This window comes from Gekko japonicus, unplaced genomic scaffold (genome assembly GCF_001447785.1).
Source record: "Gekko japonicus isolate JY-2015 unplaced genomic scaffold, Gekko_japonicus_V1.1 scaffold2178, whole genome shotgun sequence".
In the NCBI taxonomy this organism is placed as follows: Eukaryota; Metazoa; Chordata; class Lepidosauria; order Squamata; family Gekkonidae; genus Gekko; species Gekko japonicus.
In genome coordinates, this window is record NW_015173203.1 from 133,682 (window position 1) to 160,752 (window position 27,071).

Sequence of the window (27,071 nt, forward strand, 5' to 3'; positions counted from 1 at the left end):
CCCTGAACGTTCCAATCTCTCTCACCTTTGATGCCTGGAGTTAGATCCCTGCAGAGGCCATTTCAAAAGGTATTGGGGGGTCCCTGAAGGGATTTTTTTAACTTTTTGGATTTTTCTGCAGACACAAGGTAGTCTACTGACTATGTAGGAAAAGGTTTTGGGGCAGAGTGAGCTTCCTGTTAGTGGAAATAAGTATCTGCACATGGCGCCCTCTGTTGGAAATTAGAATATAAGATTACTTCATTCAGTTCTAGAGACTGATTAATTGTGGAACTTTTCATAACTGTTTGCCTGAGGCCAGTCTTGATGAGCCTTTGGGTTCCAGGTGAAACCATTTCTCCCCAGGCATTTTACTGATTTTATCGAATTGTTTAGCTTGCTGCTTTATAGTTAATGCTGATTTTACTGTTATTTTTATTGCATGTTGCTGCTGGTTTTACTGATTATTTGATTGCTGATTTTACTGACCCCCTGTGAGAAAGGTGGATGATAAATGAAGTAAACAAATTGAAAATTGCTCTTAATCCTTTATGATAGTGGTATGATATTTTAATCTTTCGAATCTTGCTGTTCATTTTGTGGTTATTTTAACTGATTCTGTTTTAAGTGGCTGTGAATAAGGAGCTGCCTCAGGAGCCAATGTGCTGGGAGTATAAATACTTTAAATATATTGAACAGAGCTTTGCTGTAACCCCATATTATTATTAAAAGTGAATGCAAATTTCAGTTTCACAAAGTACAGCTACAGTTATCAAAGAATTCAGCCAGTTTTTAAATGGGACTTGCACGAATGCCATTGGTTGAGGGCTGAGGGTTAGGCTGTACATCAGTGATCTGCTTCAGCATTCAACACTCTTGGCTACGCTGTAGTAAGCTCAAGGCCATGTTTGTTCAACATCAAAGATAAAGGGCTAGAAATAAGCTTTAATGAGTTAAAATACATTAAACATATTTCAAGAAGAAGCAGCTGTTGATTAGAACTGGATCACACACTGGAAGATGCCAACCTGTTCCCACTTTCCCATCCTGCTAACAAGGATGTGAGCAGATGTTTTCTTTATACATTATATGGATATTTATGTAGATATAAACTACAGACACACGCTACCATGGCCTCTGAGCACTTTACTTCATTTGAAAACTCGTCTAGCCAGGTTGTTCTTTTACTATTCTTGTCCCCGTGCTGCACACTAAAAAGGCTTGGAGTATAAAACTGAAGGGGGCCGCGGTGGCTCAGAGGTTAAGACGCTGAGCTGCAGACCAGAAGGTCAGTAGTTCGGGAGTTCGAGACCCGAGTGCTGCATGACGGAGTGAGCTCCCGTCTCTGGCCCCAGCTACTGCCAACCCAGCAGTTCAAAAGCAAGAAATTGCAAGTAGATCAATAGGTACCACTTCGGTGGGAAGGTAACAGCATTCCGTGCGCCTCAGCGTCTAGTTGTGCTGGCCACATGAAACGTCTTCAGTCAGCGCTGGATCTTCAGCTTGGAAACGGAGATGAGCACTGCGCCCCTAGAGTCAGATCTGACCGGCTTTCAAGCAAGGGAAACCTTTACCTAAATAAAATCTAATGAATGCCTTCTGCGGTTCCCTGAACTTTTAGAGAGCATATATGTCTAAAGGAGCTGTGGTGGCTCAAGTGGTTAAGACACTGAACTGCAGGCTGTGGAAGGTCAGTAGTTCAGCAGTTTGAGACCCGAGTGTGCCGCATGACGGAGTGTGCTCCCGTCTCTAGTTCCAGCTCCTGCCAACCTAGCAGTTCGAAAGCAAGAAATTGCAAGTAGATAAATAGGGACCACTTCGGTGGGAAAGGAGCAGCGTTCCGTGTGCCTTGGTGTTTAGTCATGCCGGCCACATGACCACGGAAACGTCTTCGGACAGCGCTGGCTCTTCGGCTTTGAAACGGAGATGAGCACTGCAACCCTAGAATTGGATTCGACTGGCTTTCGAGCAAGGGAACCTTTACCTATATGTCTAAAGTTCAGAGTTGCTGAATATACTTAGCACTTCAGTTTAGATGTGAGCACAAGATTCTGTGCGCTGTCGCTTCCTCATTTTGCAGAACTTCTTTCTTTCTTTCTTTCTTTTTCTTTTGCATTGCTCTACAAGCTAACTTGGTACCATTCCATCAATTGCTTAATTGTTCAGCTCCGTTGAGTGAACTTCACAAGAGCATGGCGAAACATTTTACCTGACAGACGTGTTTGCTCTTCCATTTGCTCAGCACGCACTGCCTGCTTTGCAGCAGCTCCTGAAAGACAACAGAAAACAGCGGCACCTAGTTGGTGGGTACACTTCACTTGCAGTTAAAAATGCTTCTGGTTTTCAAGGACGAGAGATCGCCCTGACGTCCTTAACAAAGATTGAATTGTTTTGGGCAGCCCCACCAGACAAAAGCACATTTTATCACCAGAAGGAACGATCTTTTATGAAAATTAAAGCTGCTGAAAGAGGTTTGAACACTTGGATTAATTGTTACAATCTCTGAAACTTTCTGAAAAGGTACCTCTAGCTCCTTAAGCGCGTCGTGCAGCTTTTCCGGACGTTTATTCTTAAGCACCCATGGATAATCTCGAGCTGGCAATTGAAAAATAAGATATACACTTACCAAATAGCCGACACCAGATTTCACTATGTTTTATTAGTAATTTTTAATATAAAAAGAAATGTGTGGCATTGAAAAAAAGCATATAAAGCAAAGGTGGCCAAACTTGCTTAATATAAGAGCCACATAGAATAAACGTCAGATGTTTGAGAGCCGCATGACATGAAGAGAAGAAGAAGAAGAGGAGGGATTGGATTTATACCCCACCCTTCACTCGGAGTCTCAGAGTGGCTTACAATCTCCTTTCCCTTCACCTCCCCACAACAGACAACCCTGTGAGGTAGGTGGGGCTGAGAGAGCTCGGACAGAAACCGCTCTTTTTCAAGGACAGCTCTTGTCAGAACTATGGCTGGCCGAAGGTCATCCAGGAGCTGCAAGTGGAGGAGTGGGGAATCAAACCCGGTTCTCCCAGATTAGAGTCCACGCACTTAACCACTACACCAAACTGGCTCTCGAACAAATATTACAGACACGTTTTAAATTGAAAAATATGAAAATTTGCTTTTTATTATTATTAAATGAGACTGCCAAAAAGAAAAACAAAAGGGGTAAAAATAGATATTGATAATGATATTTATTTGTCCAATTATATTTGTAGGCTGGGGCGGGGGCTTTCAGAACGCATTTAAAGTTAAAGTTCCTTTCTTACTCCCCCCCCAAGCCTACCCAGGAAGGGGAAGACTGGCTGGGGAAGGGAAGACCAATCGGGGAGGCATGCCCTCCCCTTCGCTTCCCCAGCTGCCCTGCCGGGAGCCACACAATTAGAGATGTGAAGGCCCGGAGAAAAACTGGAAAAATGGGGGGGGGGAACTGGTTTTTTTTCAGGTTTTTTCCTGAAACCTTTTTGTTTTTTTCTGAAAAATTGGAAAAAATGAAAAAAGAAAAGAAAGAAATGGTTATGGAATGTTTTATTTTAACATGATGAATAAAATATTTTAAGACAAGGTGTTCATTTCCAAATCATTTCTAAAAAATATGTATGGTATCAGATTAATCTAATTTCTGTGCACTGAGAAGAAGCAAGTCCTAGGTTACAAATTGAACTCTCCAATGCAAGAACAAGATGCATTTCTTCCCTTAGGAGGTGCTATTGTCACAAAGGTTATAAAGATAAACTAATGTAGCTACATGATTCCACCCACAATAATTGTTTGGATACAGTATATTTTTAATATGCTAGTTGTGATAATTTCATGCCAAGTAAAATTGTCCATAGTCATATTGTATGTTCCTAATGTAACAGAATGACTTTCAATCTGGAAAAGAAAAAAAGAAGTGCTAATGTAGCATTTTTTTCAATTTTTCCGAAAATTTCCGTTTCTCCCACCAAAAACTGGGGCTTTTCCCGAGCTTCAAAATTTCCGGAAATTTTACATCTTTACACACAATATGTGTGAAAGAGCCGCATGTGGCTCCCGAGCCACAGTTTGGCCACCCCTGATATAAAGGGAGACACTGTCCTTAAATGTGTTGTTCTAGTACATTAACAGCCTTTTCCCTCTCTGAATAAATTAATGTCTTTATTGCCCAGGCAAATTCCTCTTTATTTGACAAGTGCTGTGAACCAAATTATTTTAAACAATGCTGATCCAGGTGGAACTTGTACCTCCTTCCAATCAGAAGGTACAAAACATTTTAGCAGCTCTCAGCCAACTCACTATCAACTATAATTCAGTAGGACCAGCTCCTTTCAAACAACAGAACTAAACCGCTTTTAGGAGCACATGATCAGCAAGCAATGGGTCTGATTCTTCTATCCTTTTTAAAAATAATAATAATAAGGGAATGAAAAGATACGGAAACTTCCCATTGATGAGTTTGGTGAAAACTGAAACCTGGTTATCTCTGGGCCAGTATTTGTCCTAAATATATCTTCTGGTTATTTAACAATTCAGGGGTTCACCACAGCTATTATATTCAGGGTGTGACCAAAAGATTCCATATGCAGAGTTGTACAGCAACTTTTCATATCTTACTAAAACGACCTTAATCAAAGCATTTCAGCCACCCTCAAGAAATGCAAGCATCCTTGTCTACAAATGTAATGAGAACTCAGAGTGCTTAACTTTGCTTGTATCTGCCCACACTACAAGGATATCAAAACTATACATAGTGTAATGTTGGTTTATGACAAACCCACACATCCTGGCTTGAAGAGCAGCAGGGATTGTCGCTATTACACCTAAAAGTACATGCATCTTCATGAAATTAACCAGCTTACACATACCCTTAAAGGACACACTCGATCTTATTTACATTATAGGGGATGGAAATCATAATTGGTTCATATTCCTTTTTTTATAGTCACAGAAAATAAAAATTATTAGGAGTTGTCTAGGTAGACAGCACGAACAGCGTAAGTACCAGTACCAAATCTGTGATTCTGTTATTCAGTACCGCTGTTATAATGAATGCCTAATGATGTATTACGGCTGTATTAATCCCCACTTAGGTGACACTTGGTCATTTCAGTGGGACCGCCAATGCAACATGCTCTGATGTAAGAGGAACATACCAGCAATTCAAAATTCAAGAGTAACATCTAAGCGGGGGGGGACGGGGACGACAACAAAAGCAGGACTCCTAAGTTATACTTTTTTATCTTACAACCGATAAAACCCATAGGCATCCTATGGAGTCGTTTAACATAAAAAGACAAAGGGATCGCTTTTCTATAACTTTTGAAAGCACGGGCTTACTGCTTTGGAGCTGAATGCTGTCTCCGCGGCAATGACATGGTGCAGAGAGGTGGCTTTGAACCCTTTTTGGTTTCAAAGGGCCAAACTAAGCTCCATCCATCCTTCCACGGCTAGTAATTCCTTCGAGCCAAGAGCAGGCACAGGAGCTGCGGTCTTGAACTGAGGGGGGTCAGCAGGGAATGGGGATGGTTAAGTGGGAGGTGCTTAACCATTTCACTCCTGGCCATTTCGAAATTCAGGAAACCGCCTGCACTCGAGGTGCTTTACAGTGTCCTCTGAAGCCGATGTGCACCCTTCTCATTCCATAGAAGTCAATGGGTTTGTTTTTATTTTATTTTATTTTTTTGTCATCAAGTTGCAGCCAAGCCAGTGTTCTCTCTAAGCTGAGTTAGTGTGAGCTAGCTCACAATTTTTTCGCTTCCGGCTCACATACGTTTGTCTTAGCTCAGGATTTATGCAGCAGCCAAATCGCTCGCTCACAACGTTAATGCCAGCAGCCCAACAAAGCAGAATTTTTGCTCACAAGGCTCCACAACGTAGAGGGAGCATTGCAGCCAAGTGATGGCGATCCCATAAGATTATCAAGGCGAGAGATGCTCAGAGGCGGTTTGCCATTGCCGGTCTCTGTGTAGCAAGCCTGGAATTCCTTGGTGGTCTCCCGCCCAAGTACCGACCGGACCCTGGGTGGCTTCCGAGATCTGATGACATCCAGGGCTGGCTTGAGGTGCTTCTGCGCCCTAGGCGAGGCTGCCTTGTGGCGCCGATGCCAACCTCCCAGTGGGGCCTGGAGACCTGGAGACCTCTGGAGCCAGCCACCCTTTTGCTGCCGCCACCACCGCCTCTTCCCCCCTGCCACCACCAAAAGGGGGAGGAGGGGGGAGGCACAGCTTGGCGCCCCATCCAGGGCCCGGTGCTCTAGGCGAATGCCTAGTTCGCCTAGTGGGTGAGCCGGCCCTGATGACATCAGGGTAGCCTGGGCTATCCAGGTCAGAGCCAATGGACTTAGAACAGTGTGATTCTATAGAGAATGGCACTGTTAGACTCCTTGGGAGAAAAGTAACGGATACCGGTACCTTTCCCCCTCCCCCTAGTGAGGCCACAAGCAGCTTGAGGGAAGAAATGCTGAGAACATGACCTGTGAAGCAGCCCCTCCCCTACCTTTGCCTCCAACTCAAGCCCGGAGCCCAAATTCTCACTTGAGGTTAATTTTTTTTTTAAGTCGGGGAGGGGAGAGGAAGCTAGAGAAACGGCTGAACATGACGTGTATAGTTTGCGTCGAAGATATGTACATCTATGAGGAAAACTGAAAACAGTCCTTACATTGCGCCAACTGTTGCTTCTGCTGTAGGTAGCCTGGGTTTATTTGTGATTCTGAAAAGAGGGGAGGGAAAGTTAAAATCTTAGGAAGCAAAGCGTTAAAACACCTCAAAAAAAAGCTTAGAAAATATAAAAGTATGGAAGGAAGAACAAGTTCTGAAGTCTTCCCCCGCAGGGACAGATGCCTGAACTTTGCGGCAAAAAGAAAAAAAGAAAACCTTAAGCATTCCGAACAGGTGGGCCAACTTTATAGAAGTTTTAGCCTAATCAGTCAGCGAAGTGAACTGCGACTAAATCCAGACCAGAAGCTGAGTCAGTCTGTCAACAGAATTGTGGAGGCAGCATATTAAAAGCCTCAAGTGAACCGCACGGGATGCCCTCAGAAGATGCCACTTTAACCTGGCCTGAAACAGGAAGTAATTCTAGCTGAAAAGACCTTTTGGCCCATCCTGAATCTTCCAGGATTAAAAGGATTAATCAGATAATAGAAAATTGATCATTCACTCTGAAATGCCTATTTCAAATAGGTGAGGAGGATCCCGGAGGCCGACACCGGTGCACTCCCGTGAATTTACAATGCCCTCTGCTGGAACTCCAATAAATGAAAAATAACTGGCATACCCTATATCAGTCTGAAATATCACATTATGTTTCAAGTCCTGCGTCCTCATATGAGGAAGTTTAAAACTCCGAAAGGATTTTTTTGTTTGTTTTTGTTAGCCCAGTGCATAAAAATAATTTTAGCTCACGATTGTACTATAGTTAAGTGTAGAGAAATTAAGGTTGCTTAGCATGATACAATAAAGTCTTGCTAAATTTTCATATTGGAGAAGTTCAGGAGAAGATGTTTTTTATACAGTTTTGGCAGCTAAAAAAACCCATTTCTGAAGGGGAACAATTCAACAGTATATATTCTTGATCATCATAAACATTTATAACTTACCTGGCTCTTTCCTGTCATAATAATGGTAGATCCCAATGTCTCGGTCTGTATCGTTAAGGAAACAGAACACCGCATTAGGATTCTGACAAATGAAATCGAACAAACTTCACTGTGCGCTTGGAAAACATTTCATGGATAGATTTAAGAATCGCTGCATGCAATCGTACGAACGCTAGCGATTAACTTCAGGGTGTGCGGTCTACACAGAACTAAAAGCTAAAAATGTTTCTTCAGTTGAGACATCTGCAAGGTTCTTTCCACAGTCGTCGGGCGAAACGCCAGTTAGCAACTTGCACATGTCCAAATTTGCACGGAGCCATCTCCTTGGCCAGATTTAATGTCCTTCCTTCTGCTCTCCTCTCTGGCAGATTCCAGGGGATCCCCTACTCCAGCAGGTGCTGTCCTCGTAGGAAGGACTGTGTTGAAGCCGTCCCCCGTGTTCTCCTTCAATGTCCCTTTTATTTGGTGCCTCGCCAGAATCTTCTGTACCCTACATTAGCTCAATTCCCAGAGATTCCTGACGATTTTAAGGTTCTGTTTTTGCTTGAGAATCAAGATATGGAGATAACTGAAATAGTAGCAAGGTTTCTTCTTAGTGCCATGGCTATACATTCTGATAAGTAACCACTAGGTTTTTCTGCTTTTATGCTGTTTTTTCTGCGCCGTAGCTCCAATTTTACCCTACATGGATTTTGTACTGAAATAGTAGCAAGGTTTCTTCTTAATGCCATGGCTATACGTTCTGATAAGTAACCACTAGGTTTTTCTGCTTTTATGCTGTTTTTTCTGCGCCGTAGCTCCAATGTTACCCTATATGGATTTGTATTTTCAAATCAATATTTAATATGGTCTCCTATTATACGTATATACATATGCCAATAAAGGCTTGTCAAAGTAAAGTAACTTGCACACGCGTAGTGAAAGACTGTGGGCACGTGAACATGCTGCCACTGCAAAATAATAATGCAAAGGCCAATGATGCATAGCTGTGGTAAGTCAGGAATGAGCATTACGGCACAAGGTTTGCAATTTGCTCACGTCCTTTCTCATGCTCTCATGTTACAGCCCCAGGCTTTGCAGAGACAGGTATTCCAAGGGATGGCTCTTAAAAGAATGTTTTTCTCTCCACCTGAAAGTTAAACCGTTCCGAAACCAGTGCAGGAAAGAGGCTGGTAGTTTAGAAACAGAAAGCGACAGTGGGTGGGAAGAAGCCCTCGTAGAATTTTGTTTCCCCTTTTAAAAGCACGATACATGCTCATTTTAACCAAACTATATCAATATTCAATTTGTTTTTTAAAAAGTGGAAATTCATCAATAACTTCTTTACCTTCGAAACGTAAGGTGCTCTTCAAAGACCACAGGTGCATGTCAGAAAGAAAGACAGACATCTGACTCAGTCTACAGTTGTTTCTACAAGGAAGACAATAAAGGGGAAATTAAAAAATAATATAAGTTCCTTCATAGGCATTCATCCATAAAGCAGAAGGACAATGTGCAGTACCAGTTTCCCATGAGTTTATAATCAAAATGGAGCTTGCACACACTAGATAAGCTATGTTTCTATACTAGTCAACAAGATGTCTCCAAGAAACCCACAAAACTGCTTCACTTTAAGAACATCAGAAGAGCCCTGCTGTGGTCCATCTAGTCCAGCATCCTGTCTCACACAAGGGCCAACCAGTTCCTCTGGAGGGCCAACAACAGGGCACAGAGGCTGAGGCCTTCCCCTGATAAGAACCTCAGAAGAGCCCTGCTGGATCAGACCAGGGGTCCATCTATTCCAGCATCCTGTCTCACACATTGGACAACCAGTTCCTCTGGAGGGCCAACTACAGGACACAGAGGCTGAGGCCTTCCCCTGATGTTGCCTCCTGGCTCTGGGATTCAGAGGGTTAGTGCCTCTGAATGTGAAGGTTCTTCTCAGTCACCATGCCTAGTAGCCATTGATAGACTTATCCTCCATGAATCTATCTAGTCCCCCTTTAAAGCTCTTTATTCCTGTGGCCATCACTCCATCCTCTAGCAGCAAATTCCACATTTTAATCACTCTCTGTTTAAACTACTATTTCCTTTTGTCCCTCCTGAACCTACTGCCCATCAGCTTCATTGGATGTCCTTGAGTTCTAGCATTCTGTCTCCTTTTCAGACTCAGACCTTGGTCTTCTTGACCACAAGCTTTGTCCATGAGAAGTGTTTCCTGATCCACGTTCGCTTTACAAACAAAAATGGGGATCAGTACCTGGATAAACGGGTTTAAATCACATGTCCAGCTCCATATGCATTGAACGTAATACAGGAACTACGCAACGCATGTCTAAAGAGCAATCAAGTGTACACTGATTGTACATGCGCTGAATGTAACTTGTGAAACAGGGCTACAGTGTTGTTGGCTTGAAGGTGCAGCAGATGATTTATACAGAGGCAGAGAGAAGAGAGAAGAACGTGCAGGGGAATTATGATGACCAATCTTCAGCTTGGCCACCACAGCCAACACTAGTCTGTGAGCAATGTGAAAGACATGTGCTATATAGATACTTCAAACTGTATGATTATCTAAGTGTTTCAAATAATTTCTAATGTGAATAACTAGGCTGATTTATGTCGGAAAATTTGGTTAAAGTAGTCAAATATTCAGAGGTTGCAATGGATCTTTGTCCACTGGAGAAGAGTCTTTTTCTTTCTGTGTAAAAAATCTTTATTTCTAAAGGGAAAGGTACACGGGAAATCTACAAAACAACAAACACTTAAGAGTACATGCTTGCAACAACAGACAGACAAGTGGGTAAGTTGGTAATGGAGATTCTTCTTTCTTCTTGACCCTAGAAGGAAATCACCTGAATGCATTAACCAACGATTGTGAGTAAACAGACTCCAGTTTCCCGGGCTTTCTCCCCATTGGCTTTGTGCCATGTTCCCTTCCAGGTCAGGCTAAACAATAGCACACAAGGTAAACACATTGACCCTATAATGACTGAATTTAGACTTTGCAACACACATATTTCAAACAATTTAGACCTTGTATAACTTTCTCCCCCTTGTGTTTAGGCTGTTTTATCTTAGATGGTACATCTAATATTTGTTATCACACTGTAATTTATCTTGACCAATTTGTACACTTTCACACTTCTATAAAAGAACTCAGGGATTGCTTGCAAGAAAGACTAAAGGCTTTTTTAAAAGGTATCTGACATTGGTAGGCACTGTAGATCAGTCATAATGTATTATTTTGTTAATGTGTGGGGAAAGTAAAAGGATCCAGGTAGAAATTGAGAGGAGCTGGGGCAGAGTATGGACCAGTCACTATTTCCTAATTTAACAAGGAAACTAGCTAAAAAGCAAGAAGGGGCAGAGTTTTAAATGCCCCTTCTCTGACGTTAAACTAATTTTCCTGTGGTTTCAGGTAATTCAGACCATTTATCTTATCATATAAATGTGAATATGGTATTTTTACAATAGTTGTAACGTCTCATTAACGTTCTTGCACTATTTTTGCAAGCCCTACCTCCAATTATGGCAGCATGTTAGAGTACTAACCAACTTAAGTAAAAGGAATAGCACCATAGTTATTATTTAGCATTAAATACTTTAAAATTAATCAAGTATCATAAAACTAAAACCACATCAGTTAAGAATATAGCAGAAAACTCTCAGCGCTTTATTATTCTGAAGATTTATTGTTGCATAAAATTAACAACAATGAATGGATGCCATTGCAATCTGTTCTTTGGCAGCTTCAAAGTTGTAATTAGTGTAATTGTAATTATACATCTCTTTTTCCTTTTAAATCGGGAACAATATTTTGTTTCCTTATATTTTAACTCATTATTTTGTCTAAAAGTCAACGTGCTATACTGACTTTTCTGGACTAAAGTGACGTAATTAACGTTTTTCAGGAAATTATTTCTAGGAATGGTGTAAAAGAATTCAGGTATGTTTCACCAATTTTGTGAATCGGAAAAAAAAAGAAGAGGAAAATAAACCACAATACACATAATAACCCAATTTTTTCAAAATCAAGTGATTAATTCACCCAATTGGTTCTGCAGGTCAAATCAAAACTGAATCTTGATGGGTTCTGATAGATTTGTAGCTAAAATATTATATATTATATATGACTCCTCTCACATGGCAGAAAAGATATTGCAATCACTAATCTGATAAGGAACTAAAAAGTAATACAAGTGATGCTATGGAGGGTGAAAATGAAATTCAGGAGCTCTCGCCACCTCCGTGGAAGACAGTAAAATTCGGCTGCAACAGATTCGTAGGCAACTGCATCCGTGCCATAGAATGAACGGTTCTTTGGATGTGCTTAAATTAGTGCATAAACAGTTTTCAGCACCTTCAAGGGTTTTTAAAAAATGTCAACAGTGTAAGGAAAGTTCATGCTATAAGTACCTTGACATATAGCCCAAAATTATTCCAATAAAAATAACTTCTACAAAGTTTTGAATGTTTGAATATACCATATAAAACAGAACTAGATTTATTTTCTCCCATTCAGGTACTTCAACCAAAGTTTTTGCTGTTGCCAGGCCATAAAATTAATAACGGGTGTTTTCAGAAGTTTACTACCTATAAAATGAAATAAACATGCTAAACCAGACTGTGCTCTATTTAGGGGTCTCTGTGAGTTCCTGAAATCCTCACAAAACTTTCTGTGGTGCTTCACAACCCCATCGAGGATCATTATTGATGGCATGTGAGTCACTGTGCTTGCTTAACTTGGTATTTTAGATTTTAGAGAGCTAGACTGGTATTTTACAGAGCCAGTTTGGTGTAGTGGTTAGGATCTTGGACTCTAATCTGGGAGAACCGTGATTGATCTCCCACTCTGCCACCTGCAGCAGCTGCTGTGACCTTGGGTCAAGTCACAAGTTCTTTCAGAGCTCTTCTTTCACGAGCAGTTCTCAAAAGAGCTCTCTCAGCCCCACCTACCGCACAGGGTGTCTGTTGTGGGGAGGGGAAGGGAAAGGAGTTTGTAAGCCGCTCTGAGACTCCTTCTGCTAGTGAAGGGCAGGGTGTAAATCCAATCTCCTCCTCTTCTTCTTCCTCTTGGATCTGGGGGACCTTGTATGAGCTCTGCTCCCAAGGACCTTTTACTTCAGCTGGTGTCAACGTAGTATAGACAGAGTATAGTAACAGGCTGTGGACGAGATGCGAACGCTCCACAATGACTTCCTGTGGACAATTTTGTGAATGAGTGCTCTAGGGAGCAGAACTATATTCACATAGGCTTGTATCTAAGGAATGTGTGTTCAACCCCGTGCAGTAGAAATGTGGTGCCACTAAGAAGGGCTTAGTCCTGTCTCACTTCAGAAGGTTAGAAGGGGAACCTAGAGATAGGCATCCACAAGCGGAAATCCTCCTTCAGAAGAAGAGGAGACTGGATTTATACCCCACCCTTCACTACCCAAAGGAGTCACAGAGAATCTTACAATCTCCTTTCCCTTCCCCTACCCACAACAGACACCCGGTGAGGTAGATGGGGTTGAGGGAGCTCTTTTGAGAACTGCTCATGAGAGAACAGCTCTGACAGAACTATGGCTTGCCCAAGGTCGTCCAGCAGCTACAGGTGGAGGAGTGGGGAATCAAACCTGGTTCTCCCGGATTGGAGTCCGTGCACTTAACCACTATACCAAATTGGCACCTGGGATGCTCAGGAGAAAGGCTGGTATATACACATTTTAAATAATTGAATAACTTGAAATAAAATAAGACACAGGGCTCAGACGCAACACGGTCTGAAAGATCAAAACAGGTGCACTAACTAGAGCTTGGGAAAAGCTAGCAGCCTTTTTAACACAGGTGCGATATGACCACTGGAGCATAACTGTTAAGACTCATGCCACAACAGACTGATTTAGACCTCCAAGAGGTTTTCAAAAACAGCTTCACACAGAAAGTGCTACAGGAATCCAGACACGGTATGACCAGGGCATGAATAACCACCCACACCCCCGAAAGGACACAGCTTGCTCACCAAAGTTGGAGGTGCTTTTCAAGCTAGATTAACATTGGAGATGCATTCAATTTTTAAAAAATTGTAAGCTTTTCTTTTTGTGAATGTAACAGAAGGGCTTTTGAATAATCATGCCCAAAGATAAAGTGTTACGAAACTAACTAGTGACTATATATTTTCTTGAAAAAGGAACCTTGAAACGTGTGTACTGATTATATCCAGAAACCACGTTGGACTTCTTTGACACAGTTTGGAGAACTTTTTTGATATATCATGGACTAGGGACTTTGTTGACATTTTTTGTGATTGAAATGGACTGCTTAGAGTATTGTTTGTTTGGGACTTTTCCCCTATGTTATGAATGTTATGAATGAGATATTCTATTGCATAGGTGTTGTGTTGCTTCACTGATTTATAATATAAAATTACACTTGCATTTTTCAAAAAATATCTGAATCGTTAATAAGATTTTTGAAATAAAGGTTGTTGTAATTAGATATTGGACGTCTCTTATTCACAGGGTATCTCTCTAGTTGTTTGCTCACCAAAGTTGGCAGGAGATATTTCATGCCCTGGATATGACGCTTGAAAAATAAGGCCAATCCAAGCAACCCCAAGTTGCAGATCTGCTCCCTTACGAGTGCCACCACGTCCAAATCACCATCCTCGTCTGACCTTCCTCCCCCAACTTCCAACACCTCTGTTTTCTCTAGATTTTCAATGTATTTACTCTGAACCACCCATTAACTGATCTAGGAGCCTATATGGTACACGTACTGTCTCATCAAATTTAAAAAGATCAGCAGAGCTATCTACCTATCTATCATCTAGTACTGCTCATACAGCTATTACCTTAAGCAGAAATTAGAACCATTTTTAAAAAAAGAACTTAGTATTACTTCTCTTATATTTGATTATTGTGCCTATGAATTTTGCCACTGAGAGGATGACATGATCATTTGTATCCGATAGTAGCCATGACACCTGGGCTTGCACATTTAGCAATTCCGTATCTTTAAGTAAAGGGGTTACTGAAAATGGGCACTCCATAGTCATATGTTTGATGGTTTCCATGTTATCTTATGAGCATCTGCATGTTCTATTAGAGTATGATACTCCATTATATCTGCTGTCCAAAACCATTGAGGGAAGAACGTTCAGAGTCATGAAGGTCCTTGGCCAGCAAATCAACTTGAGTCGTAAGCGACACTATTTATATCCGAGTCAGCTCCTGAACTAGGGCTGCCAAGTGGGGGTGGGGGGCGGGGAAACCCCCACTTTGGAGGCCCGATTTCCGCCGTGGCGGAATCGGGCCCCAGGGGGAACTCCGCCCCCCCAAAGCTGCATCACCACAGAGGTGACGCAGCCACGTCGCTCACATTGGGGGCGTGGCCCAGATCGTCGGGGGGAAACCATATGGGCCCCCCCCCCGACGATCTGGGCCATGCCCCCAACGTGAGCGACGTAGCACGTCACTTCCTGTGATATGCTGGTGGCACGTGCCAACGAGGACCTCCCGGAGCCCGGCGAGGCTCCCCCACCGGGCAGGTAAGAACACTTGGCAACCCTATCCTGAATGGAATTGAGATGAACGAGGCAGCCCACTATGAACTGGCACGGTGGGGACTTTGTTTGGACAATGACATATGTAAGATCAGTGGAGTTGAGTGTCATCAGTGTTACTAACATGGCACCTTCCTCTGAATATCTTGATGACCTCAGCTAGTAGTTTCATGTGCATGTTAAAAACACAGGAGAGAAAACAGAGTCCTGAAGAATCCTGTAGCGCAATTGCCAGAAAAAACAGGTTGCTTACCTGTAACTGATGTAGGAGGGGGAAGTCGGAGAGGAGGAGGAGGTCCTGAGCCGGGGGGAATTGATGGTATATCCCTTGTGATAACTCGAGGACCGTTGAAAACCAAGGTTGTCTTGGCCACCATGGGGTTATTAAGATGCAGTCCACGGCGTCTCTGAGTATTTTGCGGACCACTTTCAAAAGCAGAGGTAAGGGAGGGAATAGGTAAAGAAGTCCTGTGGACCAAGGGTAAAGGAGACCGTCTCCCAGAGATTGTGGGTCCCTGCCTCCTCAACTGCAGAACAGAGGACACTTTTTGTTGTTTTTGGTGGCAAAGACATTGACTCAGGGAGCTCCCCACTTGTGGAAGAGTGGGAGGAGGTATGTTGGGTTCATCCCTCACTCGTGAAGGCTAAGTCCGGCTCGACTTAGATGGTCTGCCTGCACGTTCATGTGTTCGGGAATGTGAGTGGCTGCGAGGAAAATGTTGTTGCCGATGCAAAGCTCCCACAACTGGATGGCACGGTTGCAGAGGAGTAGGGAAACAGTGCCTCCCTGTCTGTTGACATAAGAAAGGGCCGTGGTGTTGTCCATGAGGACCATGACACATTTTCCCTTGATTAAAGGTAGGAAGCTGGTGACAGCGTGTTGTATAGCCAGGAGTTTGAGGAAGTTTATGTGTCGCTTCCTCATCTGCACGTCCCATTTGTCTCCAACGGAAAGGCCCATGGAGTGTGCACCCCATCCTGTCAGGGAAGCATCCGTCGTTATGGTGACGGCGGGTGGAAGGGTGCTCCCTGGAGGATATTTGAAAGGACAGTCCACCAAAGTAATGAGTCCCGTATGCTGGGAAGAGGGGATAGGAGGACGATGTGTGCGTTTTTCGACAGATCGTAGTTGCGGATAAACCAGAGCTGTAAAGGGCGCATTTTGAGTCTGGCAAAGACGAGAACTGACGTAGTTGCAGCCATCAGGCCAAGCAGCCTCTGAATTTGGAAGGCAGTGATGGAGGGTTGGGTACGGACAACGGTGGCTAAGGAAATGATATCTGCCGCCCTGTCGTGGGGTAGGTAAGCCATGCATGTCGTGGAATCCAGTATAGCGCCGATGTACTGTATTCTCTGGACCGGACACAATTGAGACTTTTGTTGATTGACTTGTAGGCCCAGATTCTCCAATAGTGCCAGAGTCTCTGTGACGTTTGAGACCAGGGCATTCTTGGAAGGCGCTACCAGAAGCCAATCGTCAATATATGGGTAGATGGAGACACCCCGGAGGCGGAGGAAGGCTGCAACCACAATCATAGTCTTTGTGAAGACTCTTGGGGCGCTGGACAGGCCGAATGGAAGGGCCGTATACTGGTAATGCTATTGACCAATCGCAAAGCGTAGGTATTGGCGGTGGGAGGGGTGGATGGTAAGGTGGAAGTACGCATCTTGGAGGTTGAGGGTGGCCATCCAGCCGTGTCTCCGAAGCAATGGCATGATCTGTTGTAGGGACACCATGCGGAAGTGGTGGTAGGTCACAAAACGGTTCAGTTCCCTTAGATCTAATATCGGTCAAACGCCTCCATCTCGCTTCGGAACTGTGAAGTATCGAGAATAAAACCCCGCCCGTGGAGGTGTGGTGGTACATGTTTGATGGCTCCCTTCTGCATAAGGACGGACACCTCCTCTAGGAGAGGTGGGGAAGGGGGCGTGGAGACGACGACAGGAATATTGGGGTTCTGGTGGAACTGGATTTGGTAGCCTCGGTTCAAGATGGACAGCACCCACTCATCCAAGGTGATGTGACACCAAGTTTGAAGAAAAGGTGACAGACGGGTTTGAGCTGACTGGGAAGTCAAAAACCCTGCTTGGAGCGTTTGGTCTGTTTGGTGCGGGAAGATTATTGCCCATAACTGAATCTTGGTTTCTGGAAGGCGGATTTTTGGCCTCCCGAAGATGTTCACGGTCTCCATTGTGCATCTGGAGACTGACGACTTGGGGTACGCCTCTGCGAGGATCTAGACCAGGTGCAGGGACGGTATGGTTGCCTTGCAGAGGATGACACTTTTAGAGCTCGAGAAGCTTTTATGCTTTTATCTAATTCCTGTAAAGTAGAATCTTTAGTGGCATTGAAAAGTCCCAGGCCATCAAATGGAAGGTCTTCCACATAAGATCTAGTATCCATGGGCAGATTAGTATTGCGGAGCCAGGAATGTCTCCTGAGAGCTATTGCAGAGGCCATCGTTCTTGAAGATGCCTTGAGGACATGCTTAGTAGTGTTGAGCTGTTGTTTTGCAAACACCATGCCTTCCTTTTGGATGACTCTGGCTGCCTGGAGTTTGTCTTCTGGGAGGTGGGTCAGAAGTTCGGAGAACCGTTCCCAGATAGTATATTGATACCTATTCATGAAGGCCAGGTAGTTAGTGCCGGGAGCTTCGGTGTCGGTCGGTCGGCATCAGAGCCAGGTCTCGATGCCGGAGCTGTTGATGTTGATGGTCTCTCCTCCATTGCTGAGATAGGAGTAAGGGCCAATTCAAGCAGCGCTACTTTAAGGCGCGCAGCTCGGTTTTTCGCGTTTGATTAGAAAAACGAGCACAGTGACGACAGGACTCTGGCTGGTGAGACTCTCCAAGACCAAAAATGCACATGGTATGACGGTTGGGAGGAGCAAGTTTGCTGCCGCAACCCTTGCACCTATTGAAAAAACCCCACTTCTTCTCCATAAAAGAAAGTGAAGAAGAGGGAACGTTTTTTGGGGGGGGATAGCCTGAAGGCCTGAGGTAATCAGTAGACTCCCCCTCAGCAGAAAATAAGTGTTTTGGGGGTTTTTAGGTTGTTTTTTTTTGAAGAACAAACAAATAAAAAGAGGAAATTTAGAATAAGAAAATAATTCCTAAGAGCTGTGAGGCGAAAGTCAAAAGCGAACTGATCTGATCGACGAAAAATAGGTCTACTCAATGTGGCGGTAAGAAAAGAACTGGCAGGATGTCCGCGCCCATCCCTCTGGGCATGCGCGGTGGGGTTCCTGCGCATGCCCGAGGGACTGGGCGCAAAAACCCATTAAAAGAGCTTGCTACAGCACCGATCGATCCAGCGCGTGCGCACTAGGTCCCATGGGTGTGAAGCACAGAGACCACGTCGAAGATCCAGAGTTTCCCTCACACCACCTTCTGGAACCTGTCATCAAAGCAGGAGGAGAGACCCGCTGGAGCATGGTGCTCCCAATCCCAAAACAGTCCATAAGGATATCATGATGGATGGTATCAGATGTCAGGAGAATCAATATGATATATCCCCACGTCTCTCCTGGCACACATTTATCAGAGCAAACAAGGTGGTTTTGTGTGTCAGACTCAGACCTGAAACCTGATTGAGACAACATTTGAAAATCAGTTTCGTCCAGGAGAGCCTGGAGTGAACTGCTCTCACCCAAAAGGGGGAGATTTGTAGCCAGCTGTTAGAATAATCCTTGAGATCCAAGGAGTGACCTCATGGTCACCAGCTTTAACTATCTGCCTGATCCAGCCAGTCACTCCCCATGGCTAGAGATAATAAGCCCAAAAAGGCTTATTATCAAGCACGTAAGTTGTAGGACGGACAAGCAAGCCACCCATAGCGTCAAGTTACGACAATTAAAATCATCCAAGCAAATGTGACAATTCGGTACTACAAATGTACAGCCAAACATGACTGGCATTATATATCCCCTGATCTTAACGGTGCAGGGAAGAAGCTACCCAACTGCCAAGCGCATAATTCTGATGCCTTAGCAACTATATCATAAGAAGGGCTTTTGTCAAAACAAGTGCAGCCATCATGCTTTTCTAGGTTTGTGATTTACTTATATGTTTTTTTTTCATCTCTCTCTCTAATCCAACAAGAACCACCCATCAAATACCAACGACACTCAAGTATTTAAATACGTACTTTATCATGCATTCTGTGGGAGCCATTCTGCCTTTACAGTCATAGGAATCACTTGCAAGCGGCATTCTCTGTGCAGACAATGCGACATGCAAATAATACTTGAAGTATATAGTCACCCATATATCTCCTGCTTCCAAGAAAAAAATGGCAGGGCACTTCTGCACTCCAAGCTCTTATGGTATCTTAATTCAGGGCAACTTGTGGGCACTCAATGAAATCGCTGAGCAGTCAGGTTAGAACAGAGAAAAGGAAGTACTTCTTCACCCAAAGAGTGATTAACACATGGAATTCACTGCCACAGGAGGAGGAGGCGGCTAGAAGCATGGACAGCTTCAGGAGGGAATTGGATAAACATATAGAGCAGAGGTCCATCAGTGGCTATTAGCCACAAGGTATAGGTAGGAACTCTCGGTCTGGGGCAAAGGATGCTCTGTATTCTTGGTGCTTGGGGGGGCAACAGTGGGAGGGCTCCTAGTGTCCTGGCCCCACTGCTGGACTTCCTGATGGCACCTGGTGTTTTTGGCCACTATGTGACAGAGTGTTGGACTAGATGGGCCATTGGCCTGATCCAACATTGGAGTCTCTTATGTTCTAGTTGCCATGGCATCTAGAAATTTCATTGTGATGCCTAGTATTTTCAGCCACAATTTTATTGTAGCGTCTCTCGGCCACCCTCAGCGGAAGCACAAAGCTTATTGATCATTTCACACCAGAATGTTTTGTTGTATGATATAAAAAATACAGGTGCCTGAAGTTCCTAAATGTCTCGCTTATATGTTAAATTTGGACCACTTAGGAGTAACAGAGGAATTAATTTTTAACCACTTGGTTTCTGTACTAGCTACAAAATTCAATTAAACTGAACTTTTTAAATCCACCATGAAATGGGAAACTGGGAAGTTAGCTTAAGGTAAGAGGTTTGGCTTTTGTTGTGAAGACAACCAAGCTGATTCTCAAATTTATTTATACACAACAGTTGTATCATAACTTTGTATAAAATTATGGGAAACTGCAAATGATTAAAAATATGGTCCCAAAGGCTGAGAAATGAGTCAAGCGCCTCAAATTTGGAGCCGGCTCTTAGAGCCAAAGAAAATCTGTCAGGGCCTGCCTTGACTGGCCACAAACAGGACTCTTGTAAAAGTGCCCCAGGCCAAATTTGTGAGCTCTCATTCGACAAGCATAAAAGTAAAATGATCAACAGTCCATAAAAATGTGGAGAGCGCTTTACCAGGAACTTACTGTGTGATTGCCATACCATGGCATGTTTTAACAAAATGAACCAGAGTTCAAGAGGAAAACTTTCCTTGACAGTCTGGCTTATGAGGATTTGTCTTGGGCTTTTTAAAAAAACTTATTGTTGTTGTTCAGTCGCACAGTCGCGTCCGACTCTTCGCGACCCTATGGACCAGCTTATTACTTATTAACTTATTACATAATGATATATCAAGATGGGTAGCCGTGTTAGTCTGTCTGTAGCAGTAAAAATGAGCAAGAGTCCAGTAGCACCTTAAAGACTAACAAAGTATGTGGCAAGGTATGAGCTTTTGTGAGTCACTGCTCACTTCTTCAGATACAGCTAGAATGGGAGCCCATCTGTCCTATTTATTGGAAAGTGGAGTGATTTCAGATGCCGAATGACTTTGTTTTGCTTTTGAATGACAGTAGCAGGCAAATGACAATAGCAAGTAAATGTCAATAGTAGGTGTGATTGGGTTTAGGTGAGATATGCAGAGGGGTAATAGGTGTGGACAGTGTCATCGATGCAACGAACATGAAGTTGAGCAAACTTCAGAGGACAGCGGAAGACCGGAAGGCCTGGCGTGATCTGGTCCATGGAGTCGCGAAGAGTCGGACTTGACTGTGCGACTGAACAACAACAACAAAATAGGTGTGGAGAAATCAGCATCGGTAATGAGACAAGTAACCTAGGTCTCAATTCAGTCCAGGTGGATGCATTGTCTTGAGCTTCATTATCAGTTGCAATTCAGTAGTCTCTCAGAGAGAGCGAATTCAGAGAGATGAAGCTGGATTCAAGGCAGGTTTTGACTAGGTGGTCATGGCCAATGTTCCCTCTAAGCTGTGGAGTCTTGTGAGCAAAAATTCTAATTTGTGAGCTACTGCCATTAAAATTGTGAGCGAACGATTTGGCTACTGCATAAATTAGATTGCTCTGGAGCCCCATCCTTCCTGAGCTAAGACAAAAATCTGTGAGCTGGAGGCTAAAAAACTGTGAGCTAGCTCACACTAACTCAGCTTAGAGGGAACACTGGTCATGGCAACATTTTGTATACCCCGCAAAAGGGGAAGTGCCACTGGACCCGAGTCTGGACTTATTAGGACTTGCATGATGGAGTCTTTAGACTGTGACTCTGTAGAGAGATACTGCAAATTCAGAGCCTTTGCCATTCTGACTATTTGCTCTTAGTAGAGCTTAAGATCTTCTGTAGGCAATGGAGCTGAGAGTTCTTCTACAGTCTCATTGTGGACAGCACGGAAGCATGTTCGGATTCATGATCCAAATACCCTTTGATGTCTATGTCGAAGCCGGTGGTGTGATGCTGAGTCCACTGCCGGGAGGTGTTTCATAGAGGTACGCTTCCAGTAGCTGCTTTCTGAGGAGTGCGAGGAGGCGTACCATGGTGGAGGATGGGAGGCATCCCATGTACCCACTGCAGGGGAAACATCGGTGGGAATGGGCACAATGGAGGATTTGCTGCTGAGTCCTTTCTTTTATCCCACCTCGTTGCCGGTTCCTCCAGAATCTCAACATCGTACAACATCAGTGAATGATGATGCTCCCTCGATGGCCAGGGCATCCGTGGTCTCGAGATTCCATTGATATCGAAGTGCACTGGTGGTGACTGGAACCAAGGTGACATCAAGGCTGTCCTTGGAAGTGGTGAAGAATGACTCCAAGACCACGATCGAGGCTGATGTCTCGGTGGGGAATCGGTCTGGTGTCGAGGTGAGACGGATTGCCAATACCGAGGGGATTGCCCCTTTCAGGGAGACGTTTAGATTTCTTTTTAGATTTTTTTTGCCAGTGGTTCAGAAGCTGACGATGATACGAAGGAATCTCCTGGAGGCTGATGTAATACTGGAGATGTGGCAGAACACACCAATGGCGCCCTCGATCATTTCTCAACCTGTTTCTGAGGAGTATCATCCAGTGCGGCCAAGGCATTTCCCCAAATGACCACTTTTAAACGCGCCACTCTGCCTTTCCTCGCTTTGGGTGTGAGGTGGCTACAAGCCTGACAGGAGGAGGTGTTATGGCCCTCTCCCAGACAGGACGAGTGGTCGTCATTTTGAGCCATTTTGGCTCCACACACAATACACTTTTTAAATAGAAGCCATTATGAGGCGTCCTGAGGAAGAAAACACGAACTTTCTGATCCCCTCAGGAAAAAAAAATCACAGCTCACTGAGATCTGTCCTCTCTTGGCACAGCAAAAGGGATAACTGAGGAAAGAGTGCTCACCCCTCCCACAGCAAGTGAAATTTCAGCGGGAAACTCATGCTCTCTAGTGAGGGGAGGGGAGCACTCTTGGGATACTAGAAAATTCTTTTTAAAGCTCACTAGCTCCTCTCTGTGGCAGGCCTGTGGAAGTGCAGTCCCATATAGGACTGCACAGATCTCACGCCCATGAACTGGGCATTCTTCAGTTCAGTAGGCAGGTGCCTCAGAGTCTACTGTCCCCCCCCTCCCAACACAGCCACCACAGGTGTTTTTAATTTGTCAGTTGGTACACATAAATATGCACAAACATGGAGGAGAGAAAATAACACTGAGGCCAAAAAGGAAACAAAATGAAAAACAAAATACAAGAAGTATAGCCTAGGACACTTCTATGCAAAGGTCAGATGCGCATGCAAAATAACCAAGTAGCCATTTACAACCATAGCAATTGATACTAAGACAATCTTAATAGCTTTACAACAGAACCCTATGCAGAATTACTCCAATTAAGGTCCACAGGAGTGAGAGCACTACAGTGTCAATCATCTTCCTGATACATTCTAGTTAAGGTATTTCACTTGCCATTTTCTCCTAATGCTATGTTCCTATAACTGTCTGTCTGTCCCCCACCCGGAAAAGTACCATTTTCTGCACAGGCCAAAGAGCAGCTTGGGAATGAGTGATGTGAATAAATAAAAAAAATTGTTCATGGAAAGGGTGAAACCCACCATCACCACCACCACACTTGACCCCAGCCTAATTTGGTCCTGATGGCTGCTTTCAACTATTTTACAAAAGCAGGAAAATGTGAGTGCGAATCTCAAGCCACCTCATTTCATTTGGCCCTTAGTGACCAGCTTTCTAATCTGTATGAACGATTCTACACTTTAATGTGGTAAGAGTCTGAAAAACATATGCATACTCTCTCAAGGGGAAAAATTCCTTTTGATAAAGACTGGTGGTTGAAATGTGTTGGGAATTAAAGGCACTTTTGTCTACACAACTGGCATTGTTGCTTCTTCTTTTCTTTTTTTAAAAAAAGGTGAACTAAGTAAAGATTTGTTGGGTATTACAAAGTTGAAAACACTCAGTATATCTGGGGTTAAATGTTTGTTTATGTTACTCACAGGAAGTCACATGTTTCTCATGTAACCAATGTTCTTTAGATGTAGAAAGCCCGGGAATTTTCTCCCTGATCTAGGAATTTGATTGGGACTAAAGTGTCAAGGTGTATTACCATTTTATGGCTTCTCTTCCCATCTTTGTTTGGTGTTCTGAAGAAGAAGAAGAGTAGCCATAATCTCTCTCTTCTAGTTTTGTCTTTGTAGAGTAAGGATGTAGCCGATTATGCTCTGTTGTTATTTTCATCCCAGTTACCCTTCCCATGCTAGAATTTAGTAAAAACTTTATATTTTAATCACACATGGACTCTCAGTCTGAATTATTTTACTCTGGCTCTGTTGGACTATTTTATCTCTGCTAAATACCATTTTTCAATATCTCACTATCACCCAACAAGATTGCAGATGAAAAGGCGGTATTTTGCTATACGCTTCCTCTGAAAACCAAAGCTACAGACTTAACCGTGACAAGTGATGACAACTAAGTGATGACAAGAATAGCGCAATGGACTGGACCAATGGCAGGGACAAAGAGAGAAGGAGTGATGTTCAGGGGCACGATGGGAATCAATCTGACCTTCTGTAAAATGAGAGAAAGGATTTATGACTTATAGCCAAAGCTCAACTTGAAGCACTGTATTTGGTAACCAATTTATGGTTACCCCACAGGGTTTTCAACACAAGAGTTCAAAGGTGGTTTTGCCGTTGCCGACCTCTACATAACAACCCTCGACTTCCTCGATGACCTCCCACCCACGTACTAACCAGGATCGACTAGCTTAGTTTCCGTGGTCTGGTGAGACCAGGCTCGCCTGGGTCATCGAGGTCAGGGCCAAATAAAATGATGTAGTCTAATCCACAACGGTATCCTGACTCCTGATGTAGTCTAATCCACAAGGGCTTCAGTGGGTGAAGGTGGGGATTCACTGTCCCCTTGTGTGGTTTCTGACGCTGGCTAACTATGCCCCACACACTGATTTCATATCTTGTTCCCCTTGTGCTTGTAACTTGTCAAAGGCCAATGCAGACCCTCCAGCAGCATCAGTTATTTCAGTATCAGTGCAGTGCGCGGTGGTGCGGCCATTTAAAACCGTGTAGGCTAGCATGAAGATGAACTGAACTGTTCTCCCCTGTATATTACCCAGCCCCACATTTTTAGAAAGGCAGCCTTAAACCCCTCCCCCAAATTCAAGTTGGTGCAATTCTCTTATTATTTTTTTATAACTTTATTTTTATTCAAACTATGCAGCATTTATGATATATAAAGTTGTTGATTGTGTCATATACACAATACTAACAATAGGAATATACATAAGTAACTTCAAGCAGTGTAAAAACACTACATAAACTTATTAATCAAATACAAAATCTGCGTATTTAGTAAGTAGGGCACTAAGATCACTGTCAGCATTAGTAACGTAGGTGAAAAATGCAAACCATTTTTCTACCAGGTAAGATTTTCTTGAAGGGTTTTCTGCAAGTAGCAGTTGTGGTGCTAACTTGTCCACAACTATTATGTCCCAAAGTTTTGAGAACCATTGCTTAAGCGATGGGACTTTTTCTGTTTTCCATACCTGTGCTGTTAAAGTTTTGGCTGCAATTAACATTAAAGATATAATTTCAGCTTAATTAGAAGTAAATAAATTGTTATCCCAATAGTTAAGTAGAATAGATTCTGGAGTGACAGGAATTTGCACTCCAGTGATATCTTCAATTTTTTGGTATAAGTATGTGCCAGAAAACCTGTATTTTTGGACATGATCACCAACAATGGGAAATGGTGCCCTTTTGGCCACATCCTTTCCAAGTGGAATCCTATTATTAACAGCACCATCCTAAGAACACTTCCTGGGAGTAGGAGTCACTGAAGGTCTGCTTAGGACTGCTCTAGAAGAGGGGTAGCTTGGGGGGGGGGGTTGCCATCAAATCACAGCTGACTTATGGCGACCTTGTAGGGCGTTCAAGGCAAGAGGTGTTCAAAGCTGGTTTGCTGTTGCCTGCCTTGTCATCATCACCCTGGTATTCCTTGGAGGTCTCCCTTCCAAATATTAGCCAGAGCCGACCTTGCTTAGCTTCTGCCATCTGATGAGATCAGGCTAGCCTGGGCTACCCAGGTCAGGGCAAGCATCTTCTTCATTACCCTAAAAATTCACCAATCCAGAAAGCTGATATACATTCAGATTCTGTTCTTCAAAACTGTAGCATTTAATTCAGCGTGGCAATGAGAATGGAGCTTTGTCAAAAGGTGTAAATGTTTGCCAGCATTAGCCATATAAATGTGCCTTTTTTTACAGCAATACTCTAATGGATGTACACTATATTCCATATTGATTTGAAAGTCACACCGAAACTCATCTTGTAAGAAAAAGGCCTAACTATGGCTTGTGTAATAATCACTGAAAAGAAATACATTATCTGATAACTGAAGAATAGTGGCATGAAAATCACACACTGTAAACTTATTTCCATGCGCTGAGAAGTTGTTTCATGCTCCACTGAATTAATTCTTCACATTTTTTAAGAAGTCTGGAAATAAGTCCTATCTTTTGCAATTATAAGTAATGTTATAGCTACAGAGCTTTCAATTTTAAGACATTTACATGTGTAACAGTACCAAAATTATATTATGTGCTTTGTATATTAGGGCAAACATGAGAGTCAGAAAATGCTCTATTTAACTAAGGCTCCAGTTTCCATGCACTGCACGTTTCCCACATTCTTAGCCCTTTAAGCAAAAATACAAAATATCGGGAGTTCTACAATAATTTTGTATGAAATCACAGCTGCTTGTAGACATGAAGAATGACCAATAATCATAATAACAAGGTAAAAAATTAGAAACTGGGTTTTGCGTTTCCAGATTATATGATTAATCCTGCATGGAAATTTTGTAGTCCAGCTACACAGATTCACCCATCCTTTATAAAATCTATTATTTCAGAAGCATTCATTCACTGTAACAAAACTCATGTTCAGTTTATCTTATTTTATAACAAAATAGTATATGCCACCACCTCTCCAGAGCTGCTGAGGGCACATAATTGACAACATCTGGATTGCTGCTATGTGCTTAAACATACCAAACTTCCCCAGAGTGTTCAGAACAAGTGTCTTACTGTGTCTGCCTTTGGGCTTGCCAACATAATTTTGGAAAGCATGTCTCAACCCACTTGTGTTTTACGTGGCCAGAGAGAGATGCCCGGTCACTAAAGAGATACTTGGGGCGGGGGGGGGGGGGAAAAGCCCAAGCGGGCC

The 27,071-nt window shown here is 43.3% G+C and overlaps 1 protein-coding gene across 1 annotated transcript in view; it reads right to left on the bottom strand.

The window, feature by feature from the left end:
* The window catches only part of WDPCP (WD repeat containing planar cell polarity effector), a gene marked incomplete at its 3' end in the record, with an annotated part of 206,145 nt that overhangs the window by 109,100 nt on the left and 69,974 nt on the right, over positions 1-27,071 (bottom strand). Inside the window, exons 2-6 of the mRNA XM_015422667.1 lie at positions 8,889-8,971; positions 7,562-7,606; positions 6,622-6,672; positions 2,504-2,574; positions 2,189-2,248 (exon numbers count right to left, since the gene is read on the bottom strand). Coding sequence (XP_015278153.1) covers positions 2,189-2,248; positions 2,504-2,574; positions 6,622-6,672; positions 7,562-7,606; positions 8,889-8,949 — 288 coding nt within the window. The remainder of the gene's footprint in view (positions 1-2,188; positions 2,249-2,503; positions 2,575-6,621; positions 6,673-7,561; positions 7,607-8,888; positions 8,972-27,071) is intronic.